Source organism: Cynoglossus semilaevis, chromosome 10 (genome assembly GCF_000523025.1).
Source record: "Cynoglossus semilaevis isolate Cse_v1.0 chromosome 10, Cse_v1.0, whole genome shotgun sequence".
Classification (NCBI taxonomy): Eukaryota; Metazoa; Chordata; class Actinopteri; order Pleuronectiformes; family Cynoglossidae; genus Cynoglossus; species Cynoglossus semilaevis.
This window is the reverse complement of record NC_024316.1, coordinates 10,651,601-10,674,649: the sequence shown is the minus strand read 5'-3', so window position 1 is coordinate 10,674,649 and position 23,049 is coordinate 10,651,601. Positions and strand designations below refer to the sequence as shown.

Genomic DNA, 23,049 nt, shown 5'->3' with positions numbered 1-23,049 from the left:
TTCGTTCTGGGGTCAACTATAATGTTACTGCATCGTTTTAGACGCCACAGGACCCAGGGCGAACTTTGAATTAACCAGGGGTTTGTCTACTGTATCTCACCAAAGCAATGGGCAGTCTTTTCCTAGCAGGACTGATTCCTGGAGAGGGGGCAGTGTGGAGCCTAACTGCGCGTTCACCCACACTGTACTGGGCCTGTGGTTAGAGAGAGAGAAAGCAGGTAGGAGAGATACAGAAGAGACAGAAAAGACAAAAGTGGGGAAGGAAAGGAGATGGCGGGGCTTTAGTTTGCGGGGTACAAGCAGGGCATTTGTAAAGGCACATGTCACGGGCCCCCGTCATGAACCTTTGCCTCCTTCTCCCCTCCTCCGATGGCACCCCTCTCCCCTACTCTTCTCCTTTCCTCATCCCCAACTCACACGTGCAGGGGGAGGAGTAATGACATGAGACTTACACGGTGACTCTAGGCAGTGCCGTGCTGTAGAGGAAGAATGGAGGTTAATGAGCTGACATCCCCTCCACCACTCTACACGCCCCCTCCCCCTGCCCACCTCCGTTCACTCTTAGACACACTCTGACAAGCGTATGCACAAAACCCCGACAAGACAGTGGGGCTCAGCGCTGGCACTGAGCCAAGGAGCTGGAGAGTATCATGGAGGGCCGAGTGGATTTTCTTTCCATGTTTAGTTCAGTGATCACAGTGTAGCGACTACGAACGGCACTCCCAGAAAAGTTCATACAACAGGCCATAAAAACCAACGTGTATAATTTGGAAAAGCACACTGACGTTCAAGAGTCAGTTAGGTATATAGTTTATTTGTACAATAGGAGTATTGATTATTGCACAGAAATGGTATTCATGCTCCTCACCATTCTCCAATGTAATTTATTCTATTGTGTGGAAAGGAGAGCTGCTTAACATATCACGTCACAATGTGATTCTCCTCTTCATGAAGCTCCAGACATTTTAATAGGAGACCCATCTGGACTGCAGGCAGGACAGTCAAGCTCCCACTCTGCACATTTTAATAATATAATTTGTTAATAATGGACTGAATGGTCTATCATTTAGTTGGTACGTAGAATTTGAAATTGGCTAATACATGGACATGAGATAACCAATGGTTGTTTGTGAAAAATGATGTTTTTTAATTGTGTCATATGTTGTGAAGTTTTGTAATAACTGAACTTTACACATTTTAAATCAAGAAAAAGTTCTATAGAATTACAGTAAGACACATAGAGGGGCCCAACGGTGGGGTGGAGGCATCTGAAACTGTATGTAACATCTGCTGACTTCTTAAGTGCAGACAGGCCGCATGGCCCAACCTCAGACCACCAACTAAATGAATAATGTGAAAAATGCAGAGAGCAGTGTGAATAACCTTCCAACGTCCCCCACATTTCTGAGGTGTTACATGGTGGTGTGTAGGTGGACAAGATGTTCAATAAAACCTCAGTGGCCTTTAAGTTGCATCACTGGAAAACCAACATATGAAGATGACTTTTTTTTTTACAGACAAGTGCTCAACAAAGCTAAGGCTAGCAAAAGCAAAAGTAACAACACAAAAGAAATTCAGACGTTAGCGTTTTTAAAAAAAGGATTGGTTAAAGAACGCTCCTGCAGACGTAAATGGTCACCGAGCACCAGTTCACGTAAACAAAGGATATTTGCATGGGCTGATCTAGAGTTAAATAAACATGTTCAGGTTCTGTATTTGTTTGACACTGAGATACCTAGACTGTTAGTGTTTGGTCCCTGAACCTTCTTCAGAGGACATTCACAGTTTGACAAAAGAGCCAGTCATGGCACTGTGGCAGGTTGTCTTTCTGAAAAATGTGTAATATGACTAATTATGCAACTAAAAAGAACTGCATGTATTTATTTTTGTTACCTGTAGCCTACACTTCTCGACATCTACCAAAATTATTTGTGGACTTCAAATCTGGGGAGAGTGGATTATCCACTAAGACCAAAAGAACCAAAAATGACTTCTACTGTTTGAGAGAGCTTTACCATTCAAACAGAGACTGATTTATATGTATGAGTGTGCCAGCTCTCACTTCTGCCTTCTCACAAGAGGTCAGTTGAGTAACTTCAGGTTTTCTGTAAGCTTGAAGCACATACAGTAACTGTCAACCTCTCATCTTTTGTAAGGGAAAACTGAGTCAAAATGCTAGCCAACAATTGACTGGTAAAAATGTACCTTACATTTACATTTACATTTCTGAAAGCAGTAAAAAAAAAGGCTAAAATTACATTTCTGAAAGCAGTAAAAAAAAAATCTAATGAAAGGCAAATGTATTTATATATACATATAACTAATTCAAAAACAATGAGTTTTTTTGGTAACTTATGGGAAGGCATGTAATTTTTAATACTCTTAAACTGGAATTTTTGGTAACTTATGGGAAGCCATGTATGTAATTTTTAATACTCTTAAACTGGAGAGCCCTAGGAATACAAACTCCATGAAATAATAACTAAGATTTCACCTTAGCTCTGTCTGAGCCGCTCAATAATTTACCTCTAATGAATTGCCCGAGGAAATATTCTGCCTAAGTACAATATCAACCATCCCACAGTGGCTGAATCTGCTCGCTCAAATGCTTAACTACATTTACTCAATTATGCCCATTGTGTCTTACATGAGTGAGACGAGAACGCACACATTTACCGGCTTCTGCTGCACATGGTCACGCTGGAAACTTTTGAGAATTTTCTTGTTTCTGATTAGTTAATAAAAAAATAATGTTCTGTCTGTTTTTCCATCTGTTGTGTGGGAGGATACAACGATGGTGTTCCATCAGTCTGTATAACATGAAAGTGTTGCACGACAGTTGTCCAAAGTCAGACCCAGTGACTAGTTGTCATCTAATATGGTTTTCTGGCGAGATTTTATAAACCTGTATTTGCTTAGTTTAGTTTTCTTTAATTATGCTGTAGCTAAATTGATCTCTCTTGAGATATTTACTATATTTACAATTTTTAGTATCTTCCCAGGTATCATTTAATAATTTTTAAACGCTACACACCTGTGTCTCTCTAGTTTTAGCATTTGGGTCTTACAGTGTTATATGACTAACTCTGGAACTCCTCATACGCACCCTTATAAGAAATTACACTGTTCAGACATAGCACTACACAGCAGATGACGGCAGCAGTTGCTGCCACATCATGATGATGGAGACTTGAGGGAGCAAACCATCTCCCTGGACAGGTAAACAACAGGTTTAAATATTTACAACAAAATAAATTGTATTCTATGACGCAATCACTATCATAACTCTCAAGACAAATACAGTAAGTGCAGTCTTAATTTCATAGAGGCTAATAAATAGTAGCCTCAGTTGAGCGGCAGCTGTATAATAACCTTTACTATGTTTTCTCCTCCCCTTTGTGAAAATATATTCATTCCACCATCTGTTAGCTTCTTCTATAGGAGACAATATCAATTCTGGAGTGAAGGACACATCTGTTTGCACGTATTTTTCCATCAAAAATGTACAATGAGATGCAAATATGTGACTTTATGAATGTAATGAACTGATGAACTAAATTATCTGACAATTTCTTGAAAGACCTTTGTTTCACGGGCATAAACTGACGTGCAAACAATACAATAAATTCATGTATTTTTCTGATCACAACACATCAGGTGATAATCTTTCAAAAAAACTAAAACTATATCAACATGTGAGTTTCTTATTAAACATATGCAGAATTGGAAACTACAGAACAAAGCATAATTGTAATTCAGGCACTTTAACCCTGCAACTCACAGTCTCCGTTTCTGCATTATACAACACCAGTGTACTTGAAAATGCACAAGTGTTTATAAATGCGCATATTTTATATCTGCAGTTCACTTGCACAAACAAATTGCGCTTTCAGTTTTCTTCATAGGCCGGACATTGTTATCACTGTACAGTCAGAGTAAGAAAGGAGATATCACAATAGTGATTCTTCTACTGAGTAACAGGACAGTTGTAGACCTGCCTGGCGTTAATCTTTTTTTTTTTTTAACAGTAACTGAATGTGAAGATCACTCATAGCAACACCAACTACACAGGGAGAAATTCAAGTGCAAAGAATCCAGTCTGTAGACCGCTGCTGGTTCTTACAGCGGTACAACAACAGAGAAGGATGGAAAAAAATAACATTTATATTGTAAATGTACAGATACTATTTTTATTTTAACTGCTTTAGGGATTAAGACTCAGGAATATGGTGGTCTAGAAAAAAAATGCATTAAAATAATCCACTGAATTTGCATGTTTTTATCTTACAAAGGAAGCTTGCTCTCTCTCTCTCTCTCTCTCTCTCTCACACACACACACACACACACACACACACACACCACCCCCACTCTCTATCGCTCCCTTCTCTTCCTCCTTCCCCTCCCCCATTCTGGGTGAGCACACACCCACACACACACACACTGTCATCATTAAACAAACACACGCTCACAAACAGAGAATGAGAAAAAGAATGAAAGAGAGAGATAGTGAGGGAGGGGGAGAGAGAGAGAGAGAGAGAGATCAACCTAGAGAGAGCTGCTCCATGCGCTCTGTACAATTCTGGTAGAATACATTATTCACTACAATACATCACATCACATTCCCTCAATGTCATTGCCTTGTAGTGGAGAGGAGTCAGAGAGAGAGAGAGAGAGAGAGAGAGAGAGAGAGAGAGAGAGGGAGAGAGAGAGTATAGTAGTGGAAACCAAAGAGAGTTGGATTTGGCTTTTAGGTGAAACAATGACGGGCAGCAAATCTTTGAGGCTGTAAGTGGAGCAGACAAAGGCCAAGAGAAAAACACTGAGTGACCAAAGGAAAAAAAAGGACTGTCAGGGACGTTAGGAGGAAGTGGATGAGAGACACAGAATGTACATTACAACTTCATCTATGATTAAAGAGCATGTTTCCTCTTCTTATTGTTGTAAAGACTGAGAGCCGTATGTGTAATATTTTAGGTCATATTTTGTAATACGTGGTCCACGTCTTCATCAAACTCAGTCTTCAAAATAAAATACAAATAAAACTGTTGAGATGGACGTTTTACTGCTCCATCATTGAAACCAATCAAAAATATTGAGAACCAACTAAAGTCTAGAAGACAAATACTTTCCCCCCTGTGTGAGTATCTGAGCAAATTCTAAATATCCACTCATGATGTACTGTTTGCTGACATATAAATATAGCAACAGCATCTGATATCTGAGACGTTCATAAACGGCCAAACAAATGACCTATATTTGAAAAAAAAATCAATTTAGTGCAAAGCTAATGTTTTATTTACTGGGAAGCTTAAATTATATAAGCCACTAAGCCACAGGCTAAAAATAATTGTAAATAAAATCGGGACATTTGATACATTATCAAAAAATGCATTACCCACATCAGGCTGTAGTTGGCACTATACAAGGCTCTTGGAAGTAGAGCTGGTAAAACTACACACAACCTTGGTCAGAAATATGTCAGAATAACTAACAGGAAATAGCTAAAAAAGCTAAATGTTTCTAAGAACTAAAAGCAAAACTCTGTAATAACTAAACAAAAAAAATCAAAATTTTACAGTTTCCCCTAAAATATATTATTGTAGTGTATACATGACTCCAAAGCCATCACTCTACGCTTGCTTCCCACTAGTTTCTCTGCAATATCAACGTGAATGAAATTTATAGTAAAAATATAATGTAACCCACTGCTCTGTTTGTTTACACATAAAGTTCTACTCCTTTGTTGTGTGCAAAGCATGAATGGATGTGTGTGTACGGGTGTGTGCATGTGTCACCATTTTGTGGTCACAGAGCTCAGGGAGTGAACAGCTGGCAGGCCCACACTTAAATACATACTGACCTGCTTTGCGCTCACCTGTTATTCAGGCGAACCTAATGTTTCTACTTGGCTCCGCTGCAGCTGAGCTGCAATTAACCCCAGTGTGTGAGCGCCGGGCGAGGGAGTCTGGAGCACTCCGTCAGAGCGGTCTGTCAAACATTGCTAAAATTTCAGTCGTCCTGGTGCTGTGTAATTAATATATGTCACTGTGAAGAACCGCCGACGTCTAACCAATCACACTGCTGATAGTCACACAGGCCCTGGTGCAGGAAATCCACTGATTAGCCTTTGGAGAACGACTCTTTCCTGATGTGTTTGGATGCTACACAGCACTGGTGCATCACACACTTCCATTTCTCTCCTCTTTACTCCTCAGTTTCACCCCCTCCGTTATTTTTCCCACCCTCCACTGCGTCTCCTCCCTCTTCTTTTCCCACATGTCCTCTGAGCTCTCGCCTGTGTTTGGGTTAAGACTGCGAGGGGTCACCGCCCGCCTTGTTCTCACATGTGGAACGCTGGGTGTGTTGGTGTTCCTAGGTGTGTCTGTGTGTGTTTGTAAAACGAGTGGGACTACACACACTTGTCTGTGGAAGTCTCTATGAATGAGTGTGCGTGTTTGTTTGTGTGACAGTGTCAAAAAGTATGTGAATTTATCCCAATGTCTGGCAGTAGCACCCAAGTGCCTTTTCTTGCTGCGTGTGTGCGTGTGTGTTTCAGTGTGTGTGTGTGTGTCTGTGCTAGCTCAGTGCCAGGTCTCTCTAATGAGTCTGTCAGGCGCTTTTAGCGACGCGTGCTCCCCTGGCTCACCGCACTCCTACAGACTAACTGTGATTAGCCGGGCCAACGGCACGCCACCGGGCCAGATTAAACACTCACCACGCCGCCAGGGAACACACACACACACACACACACACACACACACACATACTCAGCAGATGTAGTCAGACACACAGTTTCATCATCACAGTAAGTGTGTATGTGTGTGTTAGCTTCTTTGATACAGTAATACGCACTTGCCCCCAGAGCCAGGTGTTGATGCTACTGGAATTATTGAAAACAAATGTAAACACAAGGCTAGCATAGCACTGGCTAAGATGCTAATATTTCATAAATCGTTCCAAACTGTATTGAATTCTTGTCTGCTGCTAATCTTGAACATCGCTCAGAATTAAGGGCAGCCCTTGTGGCTCTAACAGCTTTCAACGTCTTCATTAAAGCGACATGATTAACTAATTACAGGTAATTACCCTTTAATGACGAGCCCAGATGAATGGGAAGATACACAGAGCAGGGGCAGGCCCCAGGATACGCCATTTGTCATTACCACCAGGAGATTGTGATTGTACATGGCTGACCATTAGTTATCACTGAGCTGTGATGCTCTGAGGAAACCTTACCATGGTAAACTGTATGGTTTCATACTGTACACTAGGTATTATGTTACTGGCAGTCATAATACATTTTGATGCTACATGTTTTTTCAAAAACATGTAGCAACATTTTATTTATACAATGAATGACATAAAGTGACCTATTATAGTAAATTATTCCCATGTTAATTATGTTTTTGGTGAGCTTTTATTTTTCTGGTTGCACATCTTTAACTTGAAAACTGATATAATGACTATTATCACCCAAAGACAGATTAAGAGCTGTTAAAATCCATTTTGGCCTATTACCATTTTATAACCACATATAATAAAGAACATTTATGAAGATTTAATAATGATAAAAAACAGCGCCCAATTACACATAAAAAAGTGAAACCCAAAAGTGCCAAAAAACTGTCACATTAATCACACTGTTAACAAAAACAAATGCATAAAGAAAAAAATGTGTGTAAACACAACTGCTGGGCAGCTTCACTAAATATTTATATTGAATAAATGACCTGATCCATGTGAGAAAAACAGACTGATTCTTTTCTTGTTTTTTGTCCATGTTGACATTAACAACAGAAGGGAACCTAATTAATTGAATTGTATACTGAAAAAATAAAAAGTCCAAGGAGTTTGGAAGGATTCAAATACTGCTTTTCCCACATCTAATATAATTCACTGGCTTATGCTGAAATGTTTTACGTTTTTATTTGAATGGTATTTAGTGAACGACTGCAGATGAGAGCTTACGAAAAATCACCCATCAAACCTGCAGTTCCACACAGAACAGACCTTAAACGTCACACAGGGGCTTGTATAATATGTATATAAGAGGATTATAGCCAGGACATTTATAGCGGTGATTGTGATGTTGTTATTGTAGATTAAACCACTCTAAAGCTGCAGTATGTTATCAAAATGTTGTTGTTGAGTCAAGTCCAGTATCCGTCTGTAAAGCCGTCTGCTCCGGTCCAGACAAGACCTTGGCAACGAGGCGGGGGTGGTTTTGAAGCAGCAGAGAATAACCTTTCTTGGACCCGGATCAAAGAAGTGGTAACAGCCAAAGAAATATGACTGACTCTGTTAGGAATTGAGATTTATGACACATTAAAGGTTGTAATGGGCTGCAGTGGGCAGGTTAAATGTTGAGGTCTAAGGACTGACGGCCTCATTGTTCCTTTATTGTTAAACGAGGGGGAAACTAATTGTGCGTGTGTGTGCATGTGTGCACGTTTATCTTTCCAGCACTTAAGAGTAAAGGGGGAGGTTTGGGGGAGGTTTGGGGGAGGTTCAGGCTGTTAGAGCAACATCTAAGGACTGACGGCCTCATTGTTCCTTTATTGTTAAACGAGGGGGAAACTAATTGTGCGTGTGTGTGCACGTTTATCTTTCCAGCACTTAAGAGTAAAGGGTTAAAAAACACACCAACGCATCCTATGAGAAGACGTGTTGGACCACTTTCTGCTTATTTTTTTTACCCTTGTTTTACTGTCTCTCATGCAAAACCTGCCCTATTTTTACCCCCACGTGGGGCGTTTTAGGGTTTTCCTTATCCCCACCGCATTTCCTGTTATCATTTCTTGTTATCATTTCTTGTTATCACCGTGTGGGCACAATGACACAGGTGAAGCTGGAGCAGCTGCACAACACTTTGTCACTGAGGGTTTATTCAACCTTTCTCTTAAATGCAACTCTCTCTGTGTGTGTGTTAGCTTTGTCTATTTAATCTATATTATGTTTGATCTGCTGTGGTTTTAACTGGAATCTATTGTTAAAAACCTTTTAAAACTTTTTAGAAAATTATAGTAATTTCCTGTTTACTCAAATTCATTCCTGGCCCGGAGCTCAAGAGAAGCTTACAGAAAATGCCCCTCTGTTTAAAATACACTAATCCAATCACAATGCCACAGTTCATACAATATGTGCCGTGACAGCAACCACCTCCCCTTCCTCCTCCCCCCACCTCAAACCCAAGCACTTCCTGTAAAACACATTTATCATTGTGCCATATGGGTCTTTTCTCAGGCTGATATGTGCAGAATGTGATATACAGTACAGTGTGGCACAATGGAGTCACTGTTTTTTGTCCCTTAAAGAAAAGTATAGCAGGGAGAGAAGAAATATTTTATTCAGGAAGTATGTTTTTTTTTTCCCCAAAAAATATAGGACAATCCAGTTGGCAGCGAGTTGCTGCTTATGGAATGTAAATGAGCAACTTGCTTCTGCGAAGTATCTGTGAGTCGGTTCTACAAAGTTCTGCTGATGTGCCGAGCTTTTTGTGGCACTTTCCTACAATAAACTTTAATAAAATTTCTGCCTGCGGGGCTAAACAGTATATTAAGGCCTGTGCATGTTAAACTGTCCAAAATCAGCACCAGATGTTTGAGTGGGTAAAATTGTTGAAAGACAAATATACTTCTGGACTTAAAAAGATAAACAGTGAAACGCCAATAGACTGCACAAAGTTCACTGTCCTCTTTGTGCTGCACCTCTGCTCCAGTGTGATGCACAGTGCCCCTTTTGTTCTGCCACTCATTGCTTATGTTACTGTAGAGCACTAATGCACACAGATCGATAGCATACTTTCCATTTCAACACATTGAGCTGATGTGAGGACACACAGTTGGAATTGATCCTGAACTGTCAACACAAAGTTTTAGGCCCGTGTGTCTCCCCCCACCACCACCCCAACAGCATAAAGTGGGTCTTTAAATAAAACGTCTTTTTTTTCCCCCCCACAATCCCTTTGTAGCTTGACATTGACATCTTTATATTATGCACTGAATAACTGCTTTGCAGATGATGGTGTAAAGCAAAGTGGGTGGGAATCGTTGCTGCAAAAGCATAGAAAGATCTGCACACCGAGATCAAAAAGTGAACATCTGGACCATTTACATCAATCAACTTTTAAAACCTCCTGTCCCTTCCAAGTACCTTCCTTAGCACAATGTCGACATTTATTGGTTGGGGGAAAAAATCATTAAATAAAACTGTTCTCAAACAGCTGTTAAGTCATAATGACCATAAAACATGTTAATGCACGTATAAAACAAATAATGTGGAAATGTACAGATCAGTCCAGAACAAACAAAGTCAGCAAGATCAATTTCCTGTCCTGCCACAGTGTCCACCGCAAACTAGCAGGTTTGTACATCAACACCTCAGAGGTGCTACAATACCAAGCTCATTTTACACCAGCGAAACTGTGCACTTGTAACAGAGTGAGAGTGAGCACAAAATGCAACGACTGAATTTGGTCTGAACGCCAAACTGACAGAAAACAGGAACTGACTGTCTGTCGGCTCAGTGTGTTTAGGGTCGGGCTCACTATGACGACGTGAAGGTGAATTAGCGAGGTAAAATTTGTTATTTGTCACGGCTAACAGCAAACCACAGTTTAGATATGATTGGTCATTTTAATGTACAGGCAAAAGGACATGGGCTGAAGACCCCGACAGTAGAGGATGAGGCCGAGTAAAAGGTGCAGTAGCAGAGTGAATATGGAGGGAACATCCACCTACTGTATATGTAGCTGTAGAATTTGGTTCAAGCCAGGATGAGTCATCACTGACTGGTTATTTACAGAGGAATTAACATTTGGTCATTCTGTCCCCAGAGGGAATTTTTACTTGTATTTTTTCTAGTTTTACTTTATTTTACAGATAAATATATTTATATTTATATTTCACAGAAAACTCACAAGTATTTCATTTCATGTTTCCTCTTAAAGAAATATTTTAACACGTGCTCCCTTCTTAGATGAGGATGAATGCCACCTCAAAGGACCGCAACCCAGCATTTGAGAAACACTGCTCAGAATACTTAATGCACGCTCCTTCCATGTGGTCTATTTGAATACAATAAAAACAAAAATACAAAACACAACAGTTTGAGTTTCTTTTCTAACAGCCGTAAATAACACGTGTTACTTCAGGAAGAAACTCTCAGAATTTCCTGAGGCTTTAAACCCACATCATTCTGCGCAAGACAAATGATTTCAGTCATAACATTAAAACAGACCTTTTAGGCTCTTCTTGGTTCGATGAACCAGACCATCAGTGTTTGAATGACAGAGATGGAGAGAATCAGAGGGAGCACTAATCTGATTACCTTCTCTTCCTGGCAGAAGAGCAGATTCATTTCTTTGTAGCAATTGCCAGAGAGAGAGAGAGAGAGAGAGAGGAAAAAAAGATAAAATAAATCCCTCCTCCCACCATTTCATTTTCCATGTAATTAAATCAGTTAAATGTTATAAAAACATGTAAACTCTGTCAGTGACTTTGAGCCATTTGCATTTTTAATCAAGCAAGATTAATTCTAATGAGCGAGCGGGGCTAAGGCGATGACAGCCGAGGCCCATTGTGTGTCTGTCACCATCATTTAATTCTGTCATTATGTCCCATATCCTATTATGATAACTGGCTTTTTATTCTCAATCAACAAGCAGACAAGGCTATTAAGTAATAATCTGTGACGAGTGCACTTTCAACCTTTAACACCTACTAGAAAAACAGCAGTGGTTGGTCGGTTGAAAAAAAGGGAAATGTAGCAACAATGCAACGTTTTGCCGTATTCGACGTGACTGCCGGCTCCAAATGAGAAATGACTGTCAAGAAGCTGCACATTGACACTTGGCGCAGGCTGCAAAGCAAACACATTAGGTGGAGGAAATGGGTATCACCGTCCGTCCTCCTGCGAGGTAACTAAGCAGAGAGGAGAAGAGAAGACGAATGTATCCGATCTGCGTCAACTGCCGAACGAAACCTTTTGAAGAAACCAATGCTGGTTTTTAATTGAAAGACAGCAGTGCCGTAAACAAATAGAGGAAGTGCTAATGGATTACACCCAGAGAAGGGAAATTTCACAGATTTAAAAAAGATTACAACGTGGAAAAACTAGAAAAAGTTACCGTGCAAACTGACGTGGAAAAGACTAAAAATGCACAAAAATGAACAATGGCTACAATAACAGTTTTGACTTCAGTTGAACTACTGCAGCGCCAAAGGCTACACGTTAGCACCTCGGTAAATCATCACTGTGTAGATAAAAAAAAAAAAAACAACAACAAAAACAATTGTCTTTTTAAGCCAGGTATAAGATGTTAATTAGTAAATCAAATTATTAAACTTTAACTGAAAAGACAATAACTGCAGGACAGGTCTGTGTTTATTGTCACAGTATAATTAGTTCCATCATCATCATCATCATCATCATCATCATCATCAAGTACAAAATGGAGCAGTGGTGAAACAGAAGAAAAAAAACTAATTATCATACATGTCAAGAATGTATTCAGGGAATTTTCCTACCTACACGAAACACTGCAGCCATTTAGCTTAGAAGCATTTCTCTGAAATAGCCAATCTTTTTCATCTCTACTACAATTAACATGTATATTTAATGATTCTTTTCACTGGAAAATATATTTTTAAGAAATGCCCAATAAATCCTGGTGAAACAATTGTACACTGTAAATTGAAGTATGCTTGGTTATGGCTTTCATTTCAGGCCTGTGTGGTGATTTGTACAAAAACAACATTTTTCTTTAGATGTTTACATCCTTTCAAAGAGTAGGAAACAACCACTAGAACTCAATTAACACGGGATAGATGGAGAATATTGTGAGCTTGTCATCTTTTAATTAAAAAACCTCCCTTAATTGAGTCAGTATACATGTGAGTTAAATTTGTCCATTTTAGGCCACTGTAGAAACACATGTAGAATAACTACCAAAGAATATGTAAATAACTAAATAAATATGAACTGCTTTTATGAAAAGTTTACCCTAAAAATAAAAAAATAAATAACACACATAATTAAAATGCAAGGGAGAATTATAATGCAAATCTGGGCTACTTTAAGAGGATACTCTTAATACTTGTAATAAAGCATTGTTTCAGAGTAGTACACCAATTTAGAAAAATGTATCAGAACTGAAACATATTTTTTCCAATATGTTCACTGCTGTACTAAAACCCGAATTATTATGAATTATGAATTATTCTGATCTTATTATTGTTTTTCAATGCAATGAAAAGTTGTCCTTTGTGTCATATGTTTCTCTTAAATGAAGTGACTGAGACCATTGGCTGAAAAACTGTATTAGAAGTATTAAATAGTACAACAGCTCCAGATACTGTACTGTACTGGTTGACGTTCTGCTTCATACTGTTGGTCTACAGTTGGTGTAAATCGTCTTTGACGAGCTAAAAGATTGTTCTGTTGAATTACTGCATTAGAAATAAATATCCTGTCCTATAATGTGTTACTGGAACAGAACTGGTGAGCACAGAATAAAGACAACTATCACAATAATCCTAATAATAATCATCTATCTTAAAAATCTATAAGAGTTACTCATCCATTACTGTAAAAAAAACCTGTTTGTACCTCTGTGACATTATGAGTCCCTCTGTCAACAGCCAGGTTTTAATGGAAAAAAAATGTCATCCATTCAATAGCTGAAAATGTAGTGTAAACAATGCCAGGAAGGCAGTGGGGGCTGGGAGGCTGCTTTGTTTCAGCAAAAGCCTCGCTCATGCAACTGATGGAAGGACCTTCAGTGTTTGTAGTTCTCTTCTTAACAAAATGCTTTCTCAGTCCGCTCACTCATAATCCTCTGTCTTAAATTAGCTGTCAGTGCTCATTGGCTTGGACAGCTACAGCTAGAATGCATTTATTCTCTTGTACGGGAGAAAGGGGCTTTTTTGAAGTTTTTTTTAAGCACACTTTGCTTTTTACCACATCCCTGTGCATCCCAGTCCTTTTCAAAGGGCACTTTTCCATTTTATTTTAAAGAATATTTTCTAAACCCCTGAAATCAGGTTTAAGAGAAAAAAACAAGGTAACTACAGTCTTTTATACAGTCAGACAACTTGTGTTGCACTTTATCAAACAGAGAACGTCGCACTTTCTCAACCCTCACCCGCTAATGTTATGAATAAGCCTGATGTCTGCCATCAGCGCGCAGCCATTTCACACTCCCACAAGCAATTTCACTTTAAGCACTCTGCAGACGAGACTTAATAAAACCATTTTTTTCATCTCTCAGTCAGACCCTATGAAAGTGCCATATGGCCTCACAATCTACATTTTACTCACTAGTTATCTGAAAGGGGAACTTAATAAGGTCTCTCTAAAGTACATACAAGGTGAGCGTTACTATGGGGATGCATGGTGCTTCCCAGTGCTCGGTGGCACCCAGGCCGGCTCCATTGTGGAGAGAGACAACAGCTGTCTTTACATTTGGCAGACAAACAGGCTCATTAAGGGTGTCCATGTTTGTTTTTGTGCCTGATACCTAGCCTTAAGCAAACACTGTCATATCTCCAGTGCACAGCCCTCGCAGACTCAACATCTCTTTTCCTCTTAGTGCAATGAGGCCTGGCACAGTGGACCTGTGGGACACTGTTCCCCCCGGTATCTGCGGTCGAGCTGCCAATAGTTCTCAAAGAATGCATGGTTAATTGAGAAATTTAGCCGTGGTTTGGGTTGACGACATGCAGCGAAGGCACAGCTGAGCTGCTCAGAATGCTCTGTATGTGTTTTATACATAATGTATGTCATTATACTGCACGATAACACATCTTGTGGTATGTCAGAAGAAAGCCTCCTTTGTTTGTTGTGCCGTAGATGCGATAAAGGCGTCATTATTTGGTCTTAGCTCACAGTTAACAGTAAAACTGCTCTGAAAGGTTTCATTGGCATATTATCTCCTCTCTCAGCACTGTCTGTGGCTTGAGTGACATGGCAGGTTGAATTCATAACGCTTTGACGAAAAATTCCATTAAAGAGGGAAAATGGCATTGAATGTCATTCCATTACTGCAGACGGCAAACATGGGAATACTTTAACCCAGGAGGCATTCGCATTTAGCTAGATTTGAAAAACAGCTAAAAAAAACACACTGGCCTTTTTGGCTTTAAGGCATAGTATTAGTAAGAGTTTTATTAAAAAAAATAAAAAATAAAATAGAATCCTAAAAAAGAATCGCCGTGTTTGTAAGGGTTGTTACTTTTTCTCTGTTTTCTTTTTTTTCTTCTATGTCTTCCTACAATTTCAAGATGGAAATATTTAGCAGTGGAAAATACACCCAGTAGGTGTCAGTAATGTAACTGAAAAGATGCCGTATTATCCAAAGAACAAAAAACAAGATACTAGATACTAATTAGCATAGCTAAGCTAAACTTTAAATAGACGTACTTCTGTTATAACTAGCTTGACAAGACAGTGGAGATATTTTCTGCAAGTCAGCCAGCTAAATCGTCTCCACCACCAACCATCAGCAACCGCTTGTGTCTGAGGTTAAATATTCTTTCTCCTCCTTAAAACTGGACCAAGTCCCAGAATTAGTCTCAGAATAAACACTAATGTTTAAAAAATTCACTTTCATCTGGGCTTTTAAATGCATGAATAGCACCGCCTGCTGAGGACAAAGGGGAGCTACCTCTTTGCTAATGATAAACATATGATATATATGTAGTATATATACATCTTTAAAAGCATGTATCGCAACAGTCTGTATTTGGAGCACTTCAGGAGAAGTCCTGCAAAATGTACTCACTTATTTGATTCCATCCGTTTTACCATTTGTCAGGCCCAAAGTCACAATGCATTGTGGAATGAGTTCTTAATGTGGAGTAATGAGACTGTCATGGCAGAGCAGTCTCTGCTTGTTTGAATTTGACTCATGTCGAAGATTCAATTAAATCAGCTGAAGTCAAACTGGCCCCCGGCCAGATCGGTAATGGCTGACCTCATTCAAACAATGCTCTGACATATTGAAACAATACGAGGAAGGACCTTGAGTCAGTCGCAAAAGCAAACTCTTCTGAGATGTGATAAGGAGGAAAAATTCACCGAATATATCCAATGATTCACAGTGGCATGTATATTTGGGGGGGCAGGCGGATTTTTTGGGGGGGGCATGTAATTTTTGTTTCTCCACAGTGAAGAAGTTATTGGTTTTGACCTGAAAAAGAATCTTAGAAGTTTTATAAATAAACTCACTGGTAAAGGAAATTTCATCACAGCAAAAAGATAGAAATCTCTATTGTCAGACTTTCCAGGCCTCATACACTTCTAACTCTGCCGGCAATAACTGCTAGCACGCTGAATCTTCTCAGAGATAAACCTACCTTACAAATGTTAAACACAGCTGGTCCATTTCTTCTCTTCTAGAGGTTTACTCGTCCCCACAAGACTAAGCTGATTTATTTGGATATTGAAATGCCTGGAATCTAAATCATGACACAAACACACCCAAGGCTAAGTAAACAACAGTTTCAGTTCGAGTCTACAGTCATGCTTTCGGAGCAATAACGTGACTCCCAAGGGCAAATGCACTTTTTACTTTTTAAAGAAATATCTCCGGTGTCGCACAGTTATTAAGAAGAGGGCAGCCACGAGTTTGTGTAAAAAAAAACGCACTGAAAGGTTTGTTTTGCTTTTACTGCCAATGTACAATCAATTATTCTCCTGACTTCAGGTCTGTTTACCATTAATTATGTGTGAATTTAAAGCTTGGCATTAAATCAACAACCTGAGTGCTTTGCAAAGTAAACTGAAAGGGGATAAAAGAATGAGACAGAACAGTTTACTTTGTTTTACTGACAGAGTTACAGTCAGGTAGGTAAAAAGGCCAAAAACACACACACACACACACACACACACACACACACACCGAGTCAGCCTCTCATTAAGCCACATTCCCCCTGGCCCTTATTCCATTAGAAATTAAAACTTGTGACAATTAGTGGCAGATTGGTCTCAGCTCAGTGCTCTGCAGTCACACTCTCCAGGCACAGAGATGTCTTAATTACAGTCTAATCTGAGAAAAAAAGAAAGAAAAAAAAAACTGTTAAACTGTGGTGCTGCTGAACAGGAGCTGGAAAACCTGGACAATACCTGCTGGAAAGGTCGGGCCAAAAACCTCGAACCCTTTCTCTTCTTCGTGGTTTGAAGAAGTAACACTGCAATAAGAAAAAACCTGACTAATGATTACCACTAAGACTGTTTGTGTAACCCTACTGTTCTGTGGTCATTCAGACAAAGAGACAGCAGACGGGATGGCAGGGGCTGAAGGTCAAATGATGGCCAGTTCAGATTTCTCTAGACAGAACACTCATTTCCTTGTTTAGGAGACTGTTTGGTTCTTGACTCTTAGGTTTCAATTTGTCACTTCCTCTGGACAGAGACAGGTATACCCCTGATAAGACCAATGACTCATGTTTACGTCAATCTGTGCTGCATCTGATTATAATTAACCCTTTGAAGCCCAGCAAGGCAGACTAGTATTCAGCTCAACTCTGTAGCAACTCCGACTCACTACTGTGTTTGATCAACAGCGTGGCCTTAGGAAGGAAAGCATTTCATCACCACAGACAACTAACTTTTTTTTATCTTCTTCATCACTCTGCTTATAACAAGGACACAAAGCACATTTTTCTGTAATTGGACCAACTGTAGTTTATGTAACTACTGACCGTTCTGCCCTTCAAGCTAGAGAGACACAAAGAGTGATTTGATCGCTCCATGTACTCCTGTCACGTGACACCATGTCCCATTATATTGTGATGTTGTCATAGGAGGAGAGGAAATGAAATGCCTCGAAGCTATGGTTTTAGGTGTGTGTGTGCGCGCGCATGTGTGTATGTGCATGTGTGTGTGATTTATTCATCTCTAGCCTCATCAAACCATAGCACCTGTAAGGCCATAAAGATGTCTGGACAGTGTGGAAAGAGCCTGAAGACATTTATTTCAAAAAATGGAACAATTACGACCAAAATATTTGGGCATATTTGGATCATATAATATATATATATATTATATACAACTGTGTTTTCTTTTTCTGACAGACATTAAGATTAAATTTTCACTATTTGTAAAGAAATAAGCTTCAGTGTCATATTTACTTTGTAATAAATCAAGGTTGCAAGTATTACCATGGGAGTATAATGACATGAAGTACTATGGAAAATGGAAATTCATTACATTTGTTTAGGTATAATATTGTATGTAATACCCAAACAATAAACATTAAAATGGTTGATATCCAGTTGTTAAAATGTATTTAACTGTAAATATCTGCTCACCTTGGTTTGCAAGTCATTTCTCTGGACCTCAAAGCCATTTAGTTCTAGTCACAAATTAATAATTACCTAGATTAACTGCATTAAACAAATTAAAAACATTTAGAACCAGGACATCAGCCTTCATGCGATGACTAGAAAAGTCTCTTTGTATTCTCAGGTTTCACTCCAAGCTATCATTCAATATTTACAGGGAGAGAGAGAATCGATTCAATTCATGTTACAGCTCCATCTGTGGCGCAGGTTTGAAAACCAAGTTGAGCTTAAGAAAACATCAAGACTGAGCATGTTGTGTTTGCTGATGAGGAGATTCCACAGACTTACTGACTGGCATCCAGTGCAGCCAATCACACCAGCAGAACAAGAGAAATATATTCTATGTATTCTTACATGTATTCTACAGCTAACATAAAAAAGTCCCGATATTCAGACAGAGAAAAATGATCACTTTCCTTTTAAAGCTCTCTGACCTCGGCTTTTTTGAGACGTCTAGTTCTGCCAATAATCATACTGCTATTTGAATGCTTTAAATATGACTCAGTTTTAAATTTTGACACATTTCTATGCAAATGTAGGCAGCACATAATCACATAGGAGCTGCCTGAAAGGCTGCGTCCTACTTTTCAAGCCAGGGAGAAACTATTCTTGTGAAATACTGTGCCATTTTCCTCTTTGTGTCTGGTTTAAAAATAATTCCTACTGTTATGGAAACACGAGATAATAAGAAGATAATGAATCTGGTGTCATGTGCAGAGAGCCACACATTGCAAAAGTACAGTTCAGCATCTGTGGTCGGCGTGTGCAGTCACCGTGAGAGAAATCAAACAGTTTACCAAAACACTTTCTTTGGTGATTCATTCAGTGCATATTGAATGAGGTTTTATGAGTTGTCATTTAAATATAGAGGACACGCAGTTTCTGTACGGCTGATTTTATGATCGCTTTCATGTCTCCTTTTATGTAAAATGGATTTTTTTTTTTTTTTTTTTTTTGGGGCTCCAAACAAACGTGATAAAAATTCTCAGGGAAATGCAGCATGTGCAAACTGTTAAAACCTACTTTTTTATCCAGTGGCTGCCCCTTTGGAGGCTACAGCGTGAAGCAGCGGGCTGTGAAAAACTGTGCCAGACTCTGTCATTACTTCCCACCTGATGTGTGGACAATTTAATGGAGTTCCCCTCATAATCTGCAAGGTTCATAATTATTCAAGTCCGCACGTGTAAACCCGGCTGCTGTTTTAGCCAAGTCCTGACAGGGTAAAAGGGAAAAGATAAAACGGTGACAATAAGCGATGAAAGATGTTTTTTTTTTGTTGCTGTTGTTTTTTCTCCAACAAGTCACCATGTCAGTTGAGAGTTTCCTTTGTGTTACACTTTGTTCAGGGGACAGTGCATGAATAGGCCGTCAGCATTTATAGTTTCAAAAGAAAAACAGCAGCCACGGCTCCCGTTTGTGTGAAAACCAGGGCTACGGTGGTCTGTATCGAGTGCCATTGTTTTGGTAATAGTAAACCTGGGGCACTTGCCAGCAGGCATTAGTCATTCATCTAACAAGCTCTACAAAGCCAACCACGAAGTGCTCCACTGTGGACTTCCTCTTACTGAATTCATGGCACATACGCACATTTCTCAGCATATTACATGTGCATAAACTTGACGATGATTAGACACCTCCCATTTGGCTGCCACGTTTGTTTAGTCGGGGTCCTTTAACAGGAAGTAGTTTTTTTTGTTTTTTTTTCTGCGCCGAGGTGAGAAAAATGGGAGAGAAGAGGTGGGGTGACAGGTGAAAGGCAGATAGGAGGGGATTAGGGCGGTGTGCAGTTGTTCACTGGGCCAAGCTTACAACATGATCTCTAATTACCCACAAAGCACTGAGTAACCTGAGAGCACATTATCAGGCTTAATAAAACACGACCATCTCTCTGTGTCTCTCCTGCTGCCCGCCCCTTCACCGCAAACATCAGTTTCTCTTCATGACATTCACAAGTGGACACCTCGCCACAGTTACTGGCGTCGACCTCTAGTACCTGTCACTGTTTAACCTGCAACAGCAGGTGCTGCAGTCTGATGAGTCAGAGTCTGATGGGAGCTTGTTTTCCTACTGTATCTGTGGACTACGTGTTTTATAAATACTACATACTATGCAGATGCGGAGAACCGCAGCCTTCTACTTTAGCCACACGAAGTGGATGTGAACACAAAGAGGTGAAACACACAGGATAAAAATGTATTTACAAATGAGGACCTTTGTGGCAAATTTGAAATCCTTGCATTTTGTGCAATTAACATGAAATATGTTTCATTTTTCTGGAAATGTTGGACAAAGAGAAACTTAAAAATACTGGAAATACTTTGGTGCATTTTATATAAAAACCCTAGAATAAATACAATTATATAATATATAAGAATTTGAATTATTTTACAATGTAAATTAAAAAAAGGTGATCACAGAGTATAAACCGTTAGATGTAAAACTTCAGTCTGTACTTGTCAGTAAAACGGTGTTTAAATTTGGGACCTGGAGTCACCCAGTGACTGACAGAGGTAAAGAGGAAACACATTTAACTGCTGAAGCCAGAGGGCTGTTAACAGGCTGGAAAACGACACAAAAAGAACCAGAAGTGGATTTGACTGCCAAAAAATTCACACACAAGCATTTGAAGGGATAAATGCTCACTGTACCTGCAGCATGGGGCTGCTTTATTATGGGGCCTCACTCATTTCTGACAGTTTTGCTCAGGAGAGCCTGCTACCAGGGAAAAGATGTAGAATATAAATACTGTTAAATTATTTTTCTGGTTAATACTAGTACAGATGTAGTGCAGCCTTAAAGGGAGGATTTTGTGCATTCATAACCATATGGCATGATAAAATATAGCCATGGCTGAAAAGACTGTTTTCCTGCATAACAAGTTGTTTATTGTTCATCGTGAAAAAAATAAAAATAAAATTTTGTTCTCAAACTCTTACACTACCACAACTTTCAGGTAAAAGATTTTGTTGACAGATGTTTTGTTCGGCCAAAAGATATATCATATGTGTATTTTGTACACATGAGTACTGTATCTAAATACTTTAGATGTAAATACTTAGATTCTAATGTGTACATATGGTTGGTGAAACAAGGGAAGCTCATCAAGGTCCATATGAATAGGAAATCACTTCAAACAATCTGTGATTGATTCTACAGTAATCATATTTAATGTATAGTGATATAGCTGATGGTTGTGTAAGGTACTTGTAGTAACTAAAAAGTAAATAGACCGTAGATATTTGACAATACGTTTAATGACATTTTAAAGTAGGCTGAGCTTTTTGTCTAACAGGAAACTCCACCAGTACATTCATCCTAATACTTATATGCATACACTTACTTACACATTATACTTTCCCTGGTGCTCTTTGTGAGTTCTGCCAGTAAATGTTGCTTGGGGCAATGCGTTTTCTTTTACTACTGTCTACTGTGTTATTAACAATTCTATAAAAAGATCTGCTCGAGTTCCCTTTCCTGTATGTTAACAACATTACGAAGCTGTAAGGAGTTCTTTGAAGCCAAGTGAACACCGAGACACAGTCCTGAATGACACAACACCGTTGGCCGTGTGTCATAATTTTCAGAATCCTATTTTTCTTCTCTTCTGTTTGTTTTTCCTCAGCGACATCACTCATCGACAGGGCCCGTAGCCAACTTCAGGCTAAATAGGTCGACAACACAAAGAGAAGGCCTCTTACTTTTGCTCTCCCTCCTTGCTCCCAACACACAAACCTCGTCAAACCCCCTCTCTACCTCTCTTTTTTCTAACAGAAATCTCTATTATTTTCTTTCTCCATAAGTTCACTGCCCGATTATATTTTTCAAGCAATCCCTACACCTTAAACCAAAGCTAACAACACGGCAGGAGATAAAAACCCTGGCATTACCGCCGCACTCAGTGTCACACTTTTCTTTCTAGTCCTTGTATATGATCATAGAGCTCATCATTAGCTCTCAGAGAGGAAGAACGAGCTGCAGTTTGATTACCTCAGTGGCTCTGCGGGCTCCCGCAGTCTCTGCTGACTGAACTGGATGCAGACGATTACAGCCTTGCACAGGCAATTATATCTGCCTGCTAAATATGTCACACATAATAAACACATGCTCCTGACAGTCAGGGGACAAGGTGAAGTAGTCACAGCTGGGGGAAAGAGGACAGAGAACAAGTTTGGGATCATATGGATTTATTAACTCGAGTGGAAACCTCTCACAGAACAACTCAATGCATGCCAGTGAATTAATGACACAGACAATAGTGGGATTAGGAGTCTAAGAGCTGATTGTGAGTGGCAACTAAATATTTTATGTTCCATGGGTCTGAGGTCAACATATATACATATATATGTATATGTATATATGTATATGTATATATATATATATATATGTATATATGTATATGTATATATATATATATATATGTATATATGTATATGTATATATGTATATATATATGTATATGTATATATGTATATGTGTATATATATATATATATATATATACATATATATATATATATATATATATATACACTTTATCCAGCTGTTTCAAGTTCTTCAATCCTCCAGTTTAGAGTTCTTACGTTAGTCTGGACTTGGGATGATTGTTTATTATTTTAAAAGGGAACTGTCCCTTCGGACCACAGTACAAACACAGTGCTGACACCAGGCCAATAATATTTGCAAAGGATATTCAGTAAAAACATGGG

General features: G+C 39.2%; 1 protein-coding gene across 3 annotated transcripts in view; it reads right to left on the bottom strand.

Annotated features, from left to right (window-relative positions):
- The window catches only part of LOC103384975 (TOX high mobility group box family member 2-like), a 95,341-nt gene that overhangs the window by 51,086 nt on the left and 21,206 nt on the right, over nucleotides 1-23,049 (bottom strand). For 2 of the 3 annotated variants that reach the window (XM_025059077.1, XM_008318706.3), the window contains exon 2: nucleotides 101-193. The exons of the other annotated variant lie outside the window; for it this stretch is intronic. Coding sequence is in view for 1 of the 2 variants with exons in the window: in XM_008318706.3 (XP_008316928.1) it covers nucleotides 101-193 (93 nt within the window). In the remaining variant the exon portion in view is untranslated. The remainder of the gene's footprint in view (nucleotides 1-100; nucleotides 194-23,049) is intronic. 3 annotated transcript variants of the gene reach the window in all.